The 17167-nt window shown below is 43.9% G+C and overlaps 1 protein-coding gene across 4 annotated transcripts in view; it reads left to right on the top strand.

Moving 5' to 3' along the window:
- The window catches only part of CHCHD6 (coiled-coil-helix-coiled-coil-helix domain containing 6), a 112593-nt gene that overhangs the window by 83732 nt on the left and 11694 nt on the right, over window positions 1–17167 (top strand). Inside the window, exon 9 of one of the 4 annotated variants that reach the window (XM_054076986.1) lies at window positions 4643–4698. The exons of 2 other annotated variants lie outside the window; for them this stretch is intronic. In XM_054076986.1, the coding sequence (XP_053932961.1) occupies window positions 4643–4657 (15 nt within the window). In that variant the 3' untranslated portion in view covers window positions 4658–4698. The remainder of the gene's footprint in view (window positions 1–4642; window positions 4699–17167) is intronic. One more of the 4 variants, XM_054076987.1, reaches the window with a different exon arrangement.

The raw sequence follows: 17167 nt of genomic DNA on the forward strand, positions 1-17167 counted from the left end.
ACAAAAAGCAAGCTTAAAAATTTGTGAGATCATAGCAGCTGCAACGTATTTTCTCCTTTCATTCAGACCAGACTGCTGTAAAAGTTTTACATGTGTCTTATTTTCTGAATGCTGTTTCCCACCAGTTATTTGCAGTTGTTCTCAGTTTTATTCCCTTCTTTAGTAGCGTGTGGTGCCCCAGCCCAGCTGCCTAAGCAATTAAGTTTCTGTCTAGGACACCTTTCTTCTTTAGATGTTATATTCACAGCATCTCCTTTTAGTTCTTGAGGTTTTTCTATGTAGCAATCTATTGACTATTGTGGGAACAGGTAAGCGATGCTGAACTGATTTGTGGGTTCTGTATGGCTCCTGTCAGAGGATCAGACTGTGAGAGTCGCTGCTGATAGGACTGTAAGCATTTGGATCAAGGGTTGAAACTATAGCTGGTGAAGTGGTTATCTGTGTGCTGCAGGATCAGAGAGAGGTTGAGAAGAAAAGTATAAGTAAATGCATCTTTGTGGTCTAAACTTCAGGAAGAACTGTCTAATTCAGAGGACCATATTGGTGTAAGATTGAGAAAAAAAAAATCAAAGTTTCTAAATATCAAAGAATTGAGGTTTTTATCTTCTGGGTAAGGCAGCAGGGCAAGTGATGTATTCTGTTTCAGTTACGTACTTGATAACTTTATGAAAGAAGTCCTTTGATAGAAGAGGAAAATTTCCAGTTATTGATATGATACAGAGACTTGTTGATCTCTCCAAAGGAACTGGAAAAGGGACTGAATTACTGTTTGTTTGTCCCATCTCAATGCCGTTTTAATTGCCTGTTTGAGCTCTTCTGCTGATTCCTTTTCATGGGTGGAAGAAGGAAATGTATACTGCTTTTGAGACACGGACTACAGCTAAACACAGCGTGTCAGTAAATGATATGAGTACTTCTAATGATCCTCCAGGCTCTCAGACACGACTTCTGTGTCTTCTCATGGATACAGATGTACACCAAAGAGGTTCTCTCAGGCTTTATCAGCAGGAATAGTTGTGAGCTATGTCTTCAGTAGTGCTGAAGGTGGCTTACTTAGGATTATCCTCATTTAACAAACTCCATAATATTTCTGGTCCCTAGAATGTTGGCAGCACTACTTAACATCACAGGGCACATCAAAGTTGTATTTTGTCTTTCAGTAGCAAGCCTAAGTGTGTTCAGGAGATCTTCTCAAGTCTTGTAGAAGTAGAGAGCCATTGAAAAATGTATTGGATGCTGTGATCCAGGAAGGATTCTTCCCAGCTGTGTATACATAGAGCTGACATGATGAGGGCACTGTGACAGGGCTGAGGTACACTAGAGGAATTTTTATGGAGAGCTTGGACAGTACCAGCGACCACCTTATTGTTCTGCAATAACCAACCTTGAAGCATCTGTGCAGACTTGAGATTGACCTCTCTGGAGCAGAAGCAGGTTCATAGTTGAGGCTGGAGAGAGTGTAATGTCCAAATGAATTCCTCTCTTTTCAGCCTCTAATAAAATGTCTTGAGCCTCATAGGGTGCCACTTTGTTCAAAAAGAACAAGCATTTTGGAAGCCAGTAAACATGGAAGTCGTTCTTTGGTCTAGCAAGTGCTGATGGGGGGTTATGTGCACACAAAGTTATGGCTTGAGCTCAAGACAACAGAATGCTCTTAAGTTCCTTATTTAAAGCGGTATGCTGATTGGGAGGTGAACAAGAGCAATCCCAGTCTGTGTCAGGCAGTTCCTAGTGCCTTCTTGTTTTACTGAGCCTTGACATTTTCTGCAACAGAGCCCCATAAAATGCAGGAAAGTGTCTGCAATCATGTAGGTGTGTTAGCAGGTTTCTTGCACTGATGGATTAGAACCAGGCTGTATTTAGTAAATGTGGATTAATAATAAAAGGTGAGATTGTGTGCAGTGATCCCAGGTCTCCTTTCTCCAGTGGCTGACTCCTGTCTGTTTGCTGGGAACCTTTGCACAGGCAAACGGCTTTGCTTGAGAGAACAGGCTATGCACTATTTTCTGACATAGCCAAAGGTGGCTGACACAAAGCCAAAGGAGAGCTTCTCTCCCAGGGACTGAAATGTCAACAAAGATGTTGTATTGCCGTACAGGGCACTGCCTTGTTTTTGTATAAAAACTGAACAGATGTTGGCAAGTCAGGAGCTTTGCCGTATACAGAGCAGCCCCTGGAGAGCAGGGCTGAACCTGCTCAGATGTCACGGGTGACACTGTTCTGGGTTTAATGTGCCAACGCTTGCCCTGAATGTACAGCCTCCCGAGCTGTGTCTGGAGTTTCACCCTGATTAAGGAAATGGGACTCACGTAACCACGCTCTACGTCTGTGAGCCTGGTTTCTGTCCCACTCTGTGCTTGCTCTGAACCTGCTGGTAAGTTGCAATGATGTTCCTCAGAAGGCACAAAGGCTCTAAAGTAATAAGTTCCTGTATATCTAGTGAAAGCAGGCAATTAGATGGAGAGAAGGGACCCCAGCGGTGCCTGTGCAGGGGGCAATGGTATTGACTCACCCTTTATTAAACATCAGTTTGGTCCCAGAGGGACTTAACTTTGAGGCACAGATCTGGAAGAGTCCAAGTGGCTTCAGTTTTGCAGCTCATGAAATGGCCTTTTTCCACTTGAGAAGTCTGGCTTGCCTAAATATTTGAGAGACTGACTTGCACTTAGCGCTGTAGTCACCTTCCTTGGAGAGACTCAACCAAGGGTGGCCCTGCGGCAACCGAGAACAGTCTTGTTTTTAGGGTTTATCCTTTGGAAAACGCCTTCTGTGTCCAAATACTGATTTCCTTCTTTGCTTTTGAGAAATGGAAGAAACCCCCTTTTTGCAGTAGAGGGCTACATGAAGGGCCCAGCTTTCAGAAGTTCATAGCCTGATCTTTTAATGTGTATTCTCTTGTTTTTGAAAGAGATAAAAGATCTGGTATTGAGTGTGAGCAACCTGGAAGAAGACAAGAACTCATGGATTTAAGGTACCTTGTGGTCTTGCTTCCTGTACCTCTTTTTTTGTTGTTCAGTCAAATGTTTCATGCTTGGGAATTTAAAGCTCTGGGGACCAGAGCAGCTGCTGATTCCTCCTGGCCTCAGCAGCTTCTCCTGCTGATCAGCTGGCAGTTGTCAGTACCTCAATGGTTTCTTTGCTGCTGCCTGTTGAGGCAGGACAGTGGTTGAGATGGTGGAAGAAGAACCTTTGCAGTGTTGCGCTCCTCTGGTGGGCCCAAGGACTGGTGTGGCAGACAACTGTGTCTGACTGAAATAGCCTAAGAACTGTCAGCTCATGGGTGGATATTTGGTGTGGTTGTTGGCTGTGATGTGACTATTATGTCCTTCAACAGAGCTTGGTTGCAAGGTCAATGACTTTTGACCATCTTTTTTGGCCCCTACTGGTCACCCTTATGCATCTATCATTAAGCCCACTTTGGCATAGAATCATAGCATGGCATGACTGACAGGACCAAAGCTTAGGGAGAGCAAGGCGTAGTACTCGTGGAGTTTGGCCATTGAGGGACTGGCCATGCCAGCAGGTCTGCATGTGGGCTTTGGACACTATCACAGGGAATTGTATTTATAAAGTTTTCACAGGCCCTGTGAGTACAGTGAGAGGCTTTGAAGCGTGGTTTCCTCCCACAAAATCTTCAGGCATGATCTATCACAAGTGTGAAATATATTCAAAATCCCACTGCTGCCTTTTTCTCACAGTCAGCAGGACTGTGCTTTCTTCTCTGTTGTGGAGATGTTTGCTGTTGAGAATAGGCAGTCTCTTTTCTTGCGATTCCTTACCTCTCTTTGGGACACGATGCCATCAAGAAAACCAGCTGTTCCAATCTGAGAGTCTGCCTCTGCCTTATTGCTCTCTTGTTGATTGTGTTGAATCAATGGAGTGTTGCAATACTATAGAGAAAAGGGGGCTGTGAAGAAATGAAGAGTGAGATCACACAGCAGGAATACATAGAAGAGGGTTCATATCCTGTTGCATAGTTCACAGTGACTGCATCTGAAACCAGATCTGCTCTAATAACAGAAATCCCATCATGGAAACCTGAATCTTGGATCCAAATCCTTGCTTTGCTAAGCTGTGGGATCGAAGAGTCCTCATGTGGAGAAGAGCGCCAGTTAATTTGAGCATCTGTGGACCTGACAGCAGGTCCTGGCTGCTCCTTCTGTGAAGATGGTGGCTTTGATAGGTGTTATGGAAAAAATGTTTTAAAGGAGAGAAGGAGGTAATCCCTGGATGCCAGCTGTAGCAGAAGGATAAAGTTCAAAATATTCTTCCTGTAAATCCTGAAAATTGCAGTTCTGACTCTTAATATCTTGAATCACTGTCTCAAACCTTTATCAACATGGGCTTTTTGCCTCTGACTCTTGGATTCAATGGCATCTCTGTTCAGACAAGAGAACTACCAGGTTGTGCTTTGACTTAGGTTCCAGCTGTTCAGTGCAAAAGGCTTTCATTGCTGCTATGAAAAGCTTTTCTTAAGGGACAATGTAAAACAGTAGGAGTGTGGTGGTGCTTGAAGGTTGAAGTCAGCATCTTCCCTTGAGAAGAGTCTTCCAAAGCACAGCACTGTACTACACTGTCATGTGGATAGAAGGTTAGAAGGGCTGTACGTTAATCTGTAGCTGTCTGCAATTAATCTCCCCAGCAGGTTTGGATCTGACTGGTGATTGGACACAACTGATGATTGGATCCACCAGCCAGGTATGTAAGGGAATTCCTTCAGTGGCTCTGAAACTGCTCTACGAGTCCCTAGGCTGTAGTGGTGCATCTGGGGTCTGCCTGTTCTTCCTCATGACCCTTAGTTCTTGCTCTATCTTCGTTCTTGCTTTGTTTCTCTGTTGGTACTTTCCTTGGCTTCATCGGTTTTGATTTGTACATGAACAAGGTGCCTGGTCCATCCTGAAAGCAGGGTGGTAAGTTCACACCGTTCTGCATGTTTCTCTGCCGTCAAGCTTGTGTTCTTTCTGGTAATTCCCTCAGAACCAACAGTTGGAAGCATTTCTTGATCTTGGCAAAAATTTCTCAAGTGCCACTGGAGTTCTGGTGAGCTGCTGGAATTGCATGTTGTAGAACCATAAGAACCTGTCCTTCTGAGTTCTATCTTCACATTTCTTATTTGCAAGTTTGCACTAATTATCTTTCTCGCTTTTTTCTTTTTTCTTTCTTTTTTTTCTTTTCTTTTTTCTTTTAATGTAAATCAACAATGTCTTAAGGTTTTCAAAATGGTTTCCCTGCGGCTAACCACCTAGAATCCTTTTCTTAAGTTTAAACGCACCAGAAACTTGCTAAACCTATTGGGTAAGATCTAGAAACAGTAGCATCGAGGAATCCCCTTTTTACCCACTGGCCCCAGAATCAAGTGCTTTATAGTACTGTCACATGATTTTCTCCATTATATTCTTGGTTTGTTTTATTTTGTCTTATAGTGTGCAGAACTCAAAATCGTTAGGATTGCCATGTTAGCTCTGAGGTGGGTCTCCATTAGTTCCGGACAGTGCACAGCAAATGTTTGAGCTGTATGCAAGGGTAAATTGTTCTAGGGCATTCTGTGATTGATTCAAACGGTGGGTATTTCACACATTTTCTGAACTGTATGTGGCTCTGTGATACTGCTATAAGTCATTGAATCATGGAATGGTTTGTGTATGAAGGGGCCTTGAAGCCCATCCAGTTCCGACCCCCATGTGATGGACAGGGACACCTCCCACTAGATCCAGCTGTCCAAAGCCCATCCAACCTGGCCTTGAGCCCCTCCAGGGATGGGGCAGCCACAGCTTCCCTGGGCAACCTGTGCCGGTGCCTCACCATCCTCATCGTGAAGAATTTCTTCCTTATGTCTAATCTAAATCTTCCCGCCTCCAATTTAAAGCCCCTCCCTCGCCCTGCTGGCCACGCTTCTTTTGATGCAGCCCATGATACGGTTGGCCTTCTTGGCTGTGAGCGTGCATTGCTGGCTCATGTCGAGCTTCTCATCAATCAGCAGCCCCAAATACTTCTCTGCAGGGCTGGTCTCAATCAATCTGGTAATATTGTCCTCACCACCTAGCATGAGTGCTTCTGGCCTCCTATAGGATTGCCCTAGCAGTATGTACAAGCCACCTAAACATATACTATTGCCTGTTTTTCCTACCTTCTCCTCCTCTGTCTCTTTACTTACTCACATTTTAATAGAGTCTGGGCTCAGATTTTCTTTCCTCTTTGTCTTCGTGTTTTCACCTGCTTCCTCCCAATGTGTCTGCACCCTCTCTCTCCCTCCCTCCTCTCCTCTGCTCTCTTCTGTCCCTTCGTTTGCATTCCTTTAATTTTAAAATCAGTATTGGAGCTGACACCAGGCTGCCTGTTCCCTGCAGCACTGAACTGGCGGTTTGGAAAGAGGAGGTTGCAGTTCCCTCAGGGGGCAAGACAGAGTTCATATCTGTCTTATGTTTAAATATGCATCTGAACACGGCTGATCAGAGGAGCAAAGGATTCTTTGGGTTCTGAGTTCTGGAAGCTCATAAGGACGTAGAGTAATCGTCTACATTCCCCCAGTGCTCCTCACTGAACATGAAAGCTGCTTGGCACGGGGGAGCTTGACTCCAGGAAACATGGGTGAGATTCGGGGACACCATGGAAGAAGGGTGGAAAGATGTGGGTGCTTTTGTAAGCCTCACACCTTCTTTTTCTGTTTCAGCTTCTTTCTCATCCTGTCAGATTTATGCACTTTTTATAACCCTGAAGGATCCCAAAGTACATTACATAACTATACATCAACCTTGTAGGATGCTGTTTGCCTTGGGCAAGCAGAAGACTGATGACTGATCGTGATACCAGTACAGTGAGAGAACAGACTGTGATATCCCAATGCCACGTTCTTATCACAACCAGTGCCATGACAAGATGGATTTGCAGGTTTCCCAGTATGAGTAGCAATTCTGCTAAGGCAAGTTATGTACCCAGCTGGTGAATTTCCTAAATGGTTTTGCTGGGCAACTCTAGCTGCTGGCATCTGTTAAGGCTGCACAGTGATGTAGTAACCTGAAGGGGAAGAAAAAAAGGCAGGTGCTTATCAATTCAACAGCTCTTGCCAGCAGATTAGAATCAGAAGCGAAGAAGAGCATATTGAATTAAAGCTGCAGTCATCATTTTGGTTTAGGCCAAATGTATGTAGTTTGGCAGGATACCAGGGTCCTGACTCCCTTGGGACCTCTATTGGAAACCTTCTGTCAGCCAGGTGACTTTCTATGTCACAAGCTACTTTAGTTTGGCATAGACATAGGATAACAACTACTTTCTGCAACGTGTTGGACAGTTCTGATCCTTGAAGTTGTCAAACCTGGTCTATGTAGCTGGAGGGTGTTCAAGGTGATTGGAGCAGGAAGTGTGGGGGAGCTGCAGGCTCATCCTCTTCATGTTTTCTTTTAGTATCATTGACTAATGAGCAGCCTAATCCATCAGAAGAGATACCTGACAGCATCAGGACTCAATACCAGATGACTGTCAACTGGAGAAGCATAATAACCATGTTCAGAGTATGTTGAAGTAGGCTCTACTCTGAAGAGGGAAGAAACATACAGATTGAGGAGGCTACATCTTAGCTCTTCAGAAATGCTCTAATAATGCTAGAAAAACAAATCCTTTATATTGGAGAAAAAGTCCACTTGTGGGAGGATCTCAGCATTTATGCTGTTGGACTTTGTTCTTTGGCTTAAAGAAAAAAGTATAGGTAAGACTTCCCAGTTGGAGACTGATGCAATGATATGTGTGAATGATGAATCGACTGCTGCAGTGGATGGGTTTGGCCTTCTGTTCTGATCCTGCTTTTTTTTGCCAAAGGATCCATATTTTTGGACTCTGAGGTGTGTTCAGTTCCCGTCCTTGTAACAGTTTGCTCAGTATTTATGTGGAAGAGATTGTGCATTTGAAGTGGGTGAGGAATGGAAACAAGAGCTGGCACTGTGCAGCTGATTTCTTCTCTGCAGTTCTACGTATTCAGTTGTCGATTTTTTCTCTACTTTCTGAAAATTGTTGGTTTCTTGTTTTAAAATAGCTAGCAGAGAGAGAGGATTCATTGCCTACCAGAAAGATAGCTGGAGCCAGGTGGCAGATAGACCTTCTCTGGCTGTCTTCTTTCAGACTCTCCCTGCCCTGAAGATGGCTTTGCTGGATCTTTAAGTCTCATGGATAAGTCTGTCTGATGAACAGCATTGTGCACACAATGGCTTATACACTGCAGTACTGACTGGCGTTAATTCTTCCTCTTAGACCTTTCTTGAATAGTCAAGCTGCTCATTACAGACTGTCCGTTTTCTCTGAAAAATTACATACTGCCACATTCTTCGCAGAGCAAGGTTGTGTGTAGGAGGGAGCCCTGGATAGCAGGGTGGTAAAATTGCCTGGACTGGCTGCTCTGATTGCGCCACTTGCTGCAGGCATTGAGACTGTGCTGGTGCTGGGAGAATTCCTTGGGAAAGCAAACAAACTGCTACAACAATTCCAGAGTGATCCTGTGTGACTTTGCTTTTGCTGTGGTGGAGAACAGTTTCCAAAAAAAGCAGTAGAAAGGATATATCCGAAGTCGCTTTCATGTTTAACTTAGAATATTCGGGATTTGACCCTGGGTCCCTAGAGGTAAAAGTCTGCTCTGTTAACCCCACTGCTTCATCTCTTGCCAAATATGAAAATCCAGGTTCTTAAGAGGAGCTGTTACTTGTATGACCTTCATGCGTGGAACAGTTTCTCTTTCAAAATGTTTTTTCCCCTTTATCAGTTATTCATTGAAGAGTCTTTCTGCATCCGTAGAATTTTGAAGGGTAGCTATTATTTTACCATTTTAATTTTCCCAGCTGTTCAAATAATTGTTTTAACCTCTCAATGTCTGGAAATGCTTTTCACATCCTGGTTGCTCTGCATTGTATTTCTTTGGTTTAATGATTTAAATTACCAACATGTTGGGGTTTTTTTACCCCCATTTTGGATGGTTATGGATTTTCTTCTCTGTGGTTTTAAGGCTACATTGGTCTGAACAACACTGGCAGCAAGGAACTCATGAACTTTTACTGTGTGATACTGGGCTCTTGCATCGGTGTTTTTGGGGGTTTTGTTGTTCCTCTCTCACCCCTCCAAAGAGGAGCTCAATATTTGCAGATCCCATTAAGACCGTAACAAGCTGTGGTTATTCTGAAAGATCTTGCCACTGGCCTCTCTGGAGTTATATTTCACTATATATAGGGAAGGGACTCTGACAGAGACAGCGAAGCCAGTTCAGAATACACTGTCTTCGTGCAGTTTTACAGGTATTAAAGTCAAAACATTAAATATGATCGTGGTATCCGTAGCCCTGAGACAAGGCTGTAACAGCCAAGGACAAGGCAAAACTTCCCACTGGTCTGGCAGGGGAGGTTGCCAATTGAGCTGTGAGAGGCACTCAATACCAGCGTGGCGTTCCCAGTCTAGCGTGACGCTCCAAGGAGGAGGGCTGCACCTTTTGTGTCCTGTCTGGGGCAAAATACTTCCATGTACGAATGCCTCCAGAGCAACAGTTTCATTCCATTTCATTTTTCTTTATCTATCTATCTATCTATCTATCTATCTATCTATCTTTTTTCTTTTCAATGAGAGTTGCTTTTCTTGAATTTGTCTTTAACAGTCTTGCCGTAGGGACAGAGGTGGAATTTGAAAATAAGAAATTATATTGTAGTATTTTGGACTTATCGCTGTAGTTTCTCTTGCAACCTCTTCACGTGTGTTCCAAAAGTTGCAAAAGGTGATTTATAACTCATCAAACTAAGCGTAAAACATCTGACTGCAAAAACCTATCAATCTGATCCCATCTCTTTCTAGCCCTTTAATTAGAGAAGCCCTGCTGAAAAATGTACCCATCAGCTCCTGAGAAATGGTGCATTCCGGGACCCTCGGTATAAATCTTGAGTTATCCAGGTGCCAAAACGCTGTCAGAACTGACAGATCTTAGAAAATACACCCACAGGCAGAACATTGTCCATTATACTAGCACTGAGCAGTGGGCAGTAAGGAAAAATCTGCAGAGAATGTGTCTTTATCAACTTTAATTGGCTTTTCCCGTTGATAAAAATCAGTGTATCTGGCAAGGAAGAGAACCTATCTAGCAGTTTGATCTTTCCATCCCAGCGCTGAAGGGTGCAGTCCATCTCTACTGACGTGTGATGTGGACTTGTCTCAGCACAGTTCCTAGCAACGCACTGGAGTCTACAACCCACAATGAAGGCTGCCAGTCTGTCCTGGGTGAGAGACCATGTTTAAACAAGTGTGAAGAATGAATTACTCTGGATAAGTTGGATTTCATCGTGTTCTGGGTGCTCAAAATTTACTTTGGAGATGACCAAACTTAGTTAAACTTTTCTTTGGGTCCTGGCTTGTAAGCACTGCTGGATTATACTGTCAGCGCTGTGAAATCTGGGCAGTGGATATGCTGATATGAGAAGGAGACAGCGGACAAAGGAAGCAGCAACTGTGGAAGAGCTACAGGAAATGTCACATGTAGAGGTTTGGGGGAGAGAACAAGCTTCTTTTGGGGCATTTGGCACTGCAGGTTTATAAATAGTTATACATCAAAGATAAAGGAGACAGTGACTGTATGGATTTCTCCTGGGAAGGCTATTTTGATGCCTTGTTTGCAGCATCTTGCATTTAGTCATCTCTGTAAAAATGTTTCAGTTTTGATTTGGTGCTTCTTACATCTATTGGTACTAGATTTATGACAGTCTTACTAGAGTAATATAGCAAAGATGATTGCAAATTTATTACTAGACTAGGGTTTTTTTCTAGTTTATTAATGAAAACAGCTAATTTCTTTATTTATAATCAGTTTTGGCAGTGTGTAGTGCTTCTGTTGCTCAATTCCACAGGGTTTCTGAGCGTGGCTTTATTTTAAAGTTCTATTCTGCTAAGTCAAACTCCTTGATCTTATTTCCATAAATAATGAAAAAGAGAGGTATGTCCAGTCAGAAAAGACAGTTCAGTAAGTGAACTTTATTGCAAAAGTTTCCTTTCCACAGTTCCTGATGGTCTTAAAAACCACACTCTAAGACCATCAGAGGGTTGCAATCATATAAACCTCAGTTTAATCCTTGTATTGAACGCTTAAAACAAAAATGGTAAAGATTTGTTGTTCAGCCAAATGAAGCAACCTGTGCCCGAAGCCTGTGGCATATTGAACCTTACTGCTGCTGGTGCAGATCGCTGTGATCTTTCAAAGCGCGTCTGCCGTGCCCTGGTGGTGCAAGGCGGGATCCTGGGAATGTTAATCGCCTAATTGATAGAGCAGCGCTGAGGGTGCAGCAGTAGGTAGGCTGTGTGCAGGGTGTGCGCCTGGACTCTGCCAGCAGAGCTCCTCTGTGCACGCTCTGACTGCCGTGTAGGCTTCCCCATCACAAGGGCAAGGTCTGCCCTGGGCAAGATCTGCCCTAGCCAGGGTTGAGACGGTACTCAGCCCAGCAGGATCCCAATCTGGGTAGCCTTTAGAGGCTGCACTGTACAAGTGGTAAGGATATGATAGACCTTATGGAAAAAAAGTGTTGATTGTGTGGTTTTTAAGTTTTTTCTTTCTTGCTGCTTATCATATGGCTAGGAAAGACATAATAACTTCTTGTGTTCCGAAGGTTTCTTTAGAAACTTGAGGCAAGTGGGAGGAAGGGATAACAAAGTCCATTCTGTTACTCTTATTCAATCTGCCTATTTACAAGCCCAGCCCGTCAAGTATGTTGTCACTGTTCTTTGCAGCAAGAAGACCGAGGCTTTGAAAGACTTCTGATGAATATACACAGATCCATGTAAATAGCCTAAACCATCCTAATTCCTGTGGTTTTTATGGATGCTGTCCGTACTGCAGTTTGGGCAGTTCTATTGTGTTGATCCAAATGCCACAGCAGTTTTACGAGGATGCGAGGTTCTTGACCGCTGGTCCTAAACTCTGGTGTTGGTGTAGCTGTTCTATTGTTAAACAGCCGTCTTGTGGCTGTGTGAAAGGAGGAACTGGCCCTGAACTCTGGTGTGGTGTTGCTGTGTTGTTAAACAGCTGTCTTGTGCCTATGTGAAAGGAGGGATGCCCAAAGAGATGGTGAAGAATTGTAAGATTTGTTACGCAGTATAAAATAATAATTCTAGGTGTAATAAAACTGCAAAAAAGAGATCAGGATTTTGACGTCTTGTTTTGAGATGGCAAAACGGTTCTTTGGTGGTCTAGAGTAATTAAAGGTGGTGATATCTAGTGCTTAGTTTGCCTGGTGTTCATTGTAAATGTGGATGGACAGTGCTTGCCTCTGGCTCTGTCAATCATTCCCTAAATGCCTGATGGTGACTCAGGGACCAGCTCCTCGGCCACCTCCTGCTTAAAAGCAAGGCTGCATGATTTTTCTGTTTTTCTGAACCATTTGCTCTCTTTAATTGAGGACTGTGAGCCATTGTGTGTGTAGTGCCACTGGATCCTTGTCATGTAAGGGTCTTGATAAATATGTATTGCATTGTCAAGTGTTTGTAGCTACTCTGCAGGTAGTGGTGGAGAAGCAAGCAGCGTACAGTTAAGAGTCGTCCTGTCTCTGAGGTCAATAAAAACAAGATGGCACAGAGGATTGTGGGAAGAGGAGCCAGGATAGCTGCCTTCAGCATCACCTGCTAATAAACTAGCTATTTATAGATCAGTTGAGGCTTTGTCAACTACGTTGTTAAATTAATGTTTACATACTGGCTTCACTGTCTTTCACTGAAAATCTCATTAGCATTAGTGCTTGGACAGAAGTACGGCTTCCTGTGCTCCCAATACGCGAGTGCATTTGATTGGAATCCATGGTTTGCAGTGTGTGTGTAAAACCATTCCTGATAGAATCTTGCCTTGCAAATCCTCTCCCTCAGCAGTAGCATTTTCCTGTCTTTCTGTGGCTCTCATTTCTTGCAGGAAAGCTCACCTTTGTTCCCAAATGTCTGCAGCTCATCATGAGGCTGATCTCGCCAGAGATGAGATGAACAGCATTTCTGCATAGCAATTCCTAGTTAATCTCTACCTCTCAGAGAGAGACTTGAATTGTTGATGGCTTGTGGGTAATTTAATAACTAGCAGACAAATAGGATGTGTAGATCGTAGTAACTTAGCCCAGATGCAAATTCCCCTATCCCTATTTGCATCTGTTTGAATGAATTTTGTTATAAAGGTTTGCTTTTTTACATTTTAGCACCGGTGAAACAGCAGCGAGAAGAGTTGCTGCTCAGTGAAGCTGTGTTGATCACAGCAGGCTCCACACCTGGCTAAGCAGTTTCAATCCCCTGTGCGTGCGTGCGTGTGTGTATCTGTGTGCCTTTCAAAAGGGAAGAGTAATCTACTTGCTAGACGCGTGTGTCTGTCTCTCGTAGTCCTTGGACGACCTTGAACAGTCATTTAACTTGTGTTTATTTGCCCATCTATACCTGGGCAGATATTACTTCTGTGGTTTGGAGTGTTGAGGTTGAATGGATGTCTCAGAAACGTTGCGGATGAAGAGTGTTGTTGAAACGTAAGGTATTCATACTGTCTCTTCAGACAGCCGATCAGAGTTCAGATCCACCTCTCTGTCTTGCTGTTTCTTGCTTCAGAGCCATTTGGACACCTGGATTGTGCAGGAAGCTGGAAGGCAGTAATAGTGGGGCTGCGATGCAGACAGGTGTCACGGCCTTCGCTCAGCTTCCACTTCTTACCACTTGCAAGGCTGTTGATAAGGTCCTGTTTTGCTGGTATTATATTATTCTTTATCTGTCTTTGGCCTGCTAAGGGTCTAGCAGTATCTGTTTCTCTGACATCTCTGCAGGCTCTCTGGGCACCTCATTACTCTTTTCAGGAAGAGAACATTGCAATCCAGTTACTCAGCCTGCAGAGAGCAAGAGCTCATCTTCCCATGCCAGCCCAGTTACCATAAAGTTAGAGCTCAGAGAGCGGCTTTGCAGTTTATCTCTCCAGGTGCACGAGGCACATAATATCGCAACGATAATACAGTATGTGCTGAAACCATTCACCTTTTATTTATTCTTTTTAAGATAGCAAAGCCTCAATTTCCTCCCCTTCAAGATATCTTTTCTCTTGGCTCACAAAAGAGGGACTGGGACAGGCAAGATGCAGACGTGCCTCTGCGAGACCTGGGAGTTGGTTCCTTGGTAGTCCAAGTCCAGTGACTGGGCTGTGCTTATTTCACCACTGTCTCTTCCATTTTAACTTTAACTCCTGCTAAGGGAGCTCTTGATCGTTCCATTTTCAGATCTACTATTTTTTTCTGCCTTCAGGGGAGATGGGGATATGTTTTTCTGCAAAATGTCAAGGTCTCTTCCTGGAGAGCTGACAGTATAGGTGTTTTATATGTACACGGGCTATCGGGATCAGACATTCTTACTCAGAAACATTGGCTGAGACAGACAGACATTCCTCCTGCCACGGAGAGACAGGCAGGCTCTCACTGTTGCCAAGCCTTGAAGTATTTGGCATGTTTTCAACTGCCCTAGTTTTGTGGAGTTGTTCCTGAAGTTTTACAAGTACATGAGAATCTTAGTTCTGTTATTGTATATTAAAAAAAAAGAAAAAGGAATGAATAAATAGAATAATCTAGCCCTCCTCCTAGACAGCAGAGGTGTGAGAACGTGACTGAGGTGCTTAAAACCAGAAGGCAAATGAAATAGCCCCAGTGCATTTCTAAACAGTTTTACAACTCAACCTTGTGGCTTTGGGGAAGTTTCTGACTTCTTTCTTGGGCTTTGAATATGTGAAGAGTGTGCAGAGTGGCTCATTGTCTTGAGTGAGGGAATAGAATGATAGAATCATTTAAGTTGGAAAAGACCTTTAAGAACATCAAATCCAACCGTTACATATTTGCAGCTCTGTAAGAGTTCGCACATCTGCAGTGTCCCCTGCAAGCAATAATGAACTGATCAAAACAATCAGTCTCCCCGAATTAGAAGAGCCTTGCATTTTTCAAATCTCATTTGCATTCTAATTCGTGCTTTTTCGGTTGTTCCACTTTCCAAGCCTTCCTTGCAGACGCAAGGCTCTCAGGCTCTTTAGTTTTTAAGCGGAAGCCAAGATTTCATGTAAGAACATGATTCTGGGAAGTGGAGCTTTGACATTTTCATAGCTATGTCATATATCATCAGATTTCCATATGAGCTGGCAGCACTGCTTACGCAGAGGTGAACGTAATTATTCATGGAGAGGCCCCGTTCAGCTCAGTCAACCCGGTTTATCTATAGAGAAAACTGACTGGCTCTGCAGGCCCATACGTGTGTCCCTCCATAAGCTTACAGGGACGCACCGGGCTTGCATGCAGCTGCTTTCATGTTGGTTCTATGAGCAACTGCGGAAGCACGTGCTCCTGAAACCACTGATGAATTAGTAGGCGCACGCTCGCACCTCTGCATTGCCTGAGCGGAGGGACACATGCAGTCAGACTCCCACAACAGAAAGGTTTCCAATAAAGCTGAAACACAGAGGTATTGTTTGTCCAACTGTTGCCAAATGCACAGAGCTATTGTGTGGGTCCTGAAAGCCTTGGCGCTTTATTCTCTACAGACTGAATGGCAGCCGCGAGTAATAATAACACAAGATTAAAAAAGCCAACATTATAGGGGTATTTACAACCCGCTGGGAGAGTGAAATCTCAGCAAGGCTGAGCTGTCTCTAGTGATCCTACGTTTTTACTGCTTGATAAGGAAATGATGGGCAGCCCTGGAGAAATGGCCACCGTAGAGCAGATGAAAGGGGAGTGGGTTGTCTGTTCGAACACTGCAGTAAGTAGAGTGGGACAAATGGAAAAGCTCTCCGCAAATCAAGCGAGCAGTCTGTCCCCCTGGTTCTGGGTTGGTGAGGGGTGCGTATGTGTGTTTGTGCACCTCTGTTTCCTTCCCAGGCTGGCTGGAAAGTGGGAGCGGACTCCACTTGTGTAATTCAGAGCCTCATGCTTGGAAGCCTTTGGTGGTCAGCTTCATCCAGAGGTGGTGCTTTGGTAGCCATCAGCAGATCCACTCAGGATGTGTGAGTGTAGCTGTGGACTGAGGGTGAGTAAGGGGTGGTAGGATTAGCGTCCTGCCCGCGGGAGCCGCCAGTCTTTCTGTGAACTTAAAATTTTGACAGACAATGAATATTGAGCTTTCTGGAAGCAAGTCTCAGTTTTAAGTCACGGTAATGACAACTGCCTTATGCAATATGAGCTCAGCTGACTGATGCCATCTTAAATGTGGAATTTCATTATTTTCAAAACAAAGAAACCCCACTCCACAAAAAGAATTGAATTATTTTTTTTTAAGGGGCAGTTTCTTATCTTTAAAGTCAAGTCTTTAAGTGCCGGTTCTAACAGTCTTTTATATGTCTTATAAAGCTCTTTGTATACATATAGCTGCCTAAACAGCTTTGAAAGACCCAGCTGTCCTCTGCACGCATGTGGAACTTGTATTTGGTAAACCAGAGGCGGAGTACCAGCCCGTAGCAACGTCCTCTCAGGATATGCCTAGGCTGCAGAATAATGATGCCATATCAAACCAGCCCTAACCTTGCTCCCTGGGTATTTCTCGCGGGCTAACCCTGGCGGTGCTGAGCTTCTGGAATATGTACCGGCCTGTTCAGGCAGGTTCTGCAGCTCCCTGGTACTCAGCCAATTTCTGAGGCAGCATCTTACAGATGTGATCTTGGTCTTTGGTATTAGTGATGCAATGAGTGAAATGGTGGGAGGCATTTTAAAGTAATAAAACATATTTTAATAAGAACACATGCTTACCTGGCTAGGGCAGGTGTGGTTAATGACTGTACTTCTTCTTTCTGAAGATATTCTCATCCATTCAAGTGTTTTGCTTTGCTTGTGCCAGGCAGCAGGGCATGGAAATTGCTGGGCCCTGGGTGCTCTTTCTTGTGTGGGATGTTATGGGGATTCAGAAATCCAGGCTGCTTCACAGATTCATTTGCTTGAATTAATGAATCTGTCCCTGCCTCTGTTTCCCCAAGAGTAATGTGAAGTTACTTACGTCACAGGGATTTATGAGCTTCTTTCTATATTGGCTATTCTGTGGAGAGTGAAATTCAGCTCGGAGGGCTCTGCGGAAGGGTAGAGTGTTTGAGTTCGTTCTGGTTTAATCTTAGCTACAGAAAATATACAAGTTCCTGCTTAAAGTCTCTTTAATCAGAAAATATAAATACCTTTTGATTGCTTTT

The sequence above is a fragment of the Cuculus canorus genome, chromosome 11 (assembly GCF_017976375.1).
Source record: "Cuculus canorus isolate bCucCan1 chromosome 11, bCucCan1.pri, whole genome shotgun sequence".
Classification (NCBI taxonomy): Eukaryota; Metazoa; Chordata; class Aves; order Cuculiformes; family Cuculidae; genus Cuculus; species Cuculus canorus.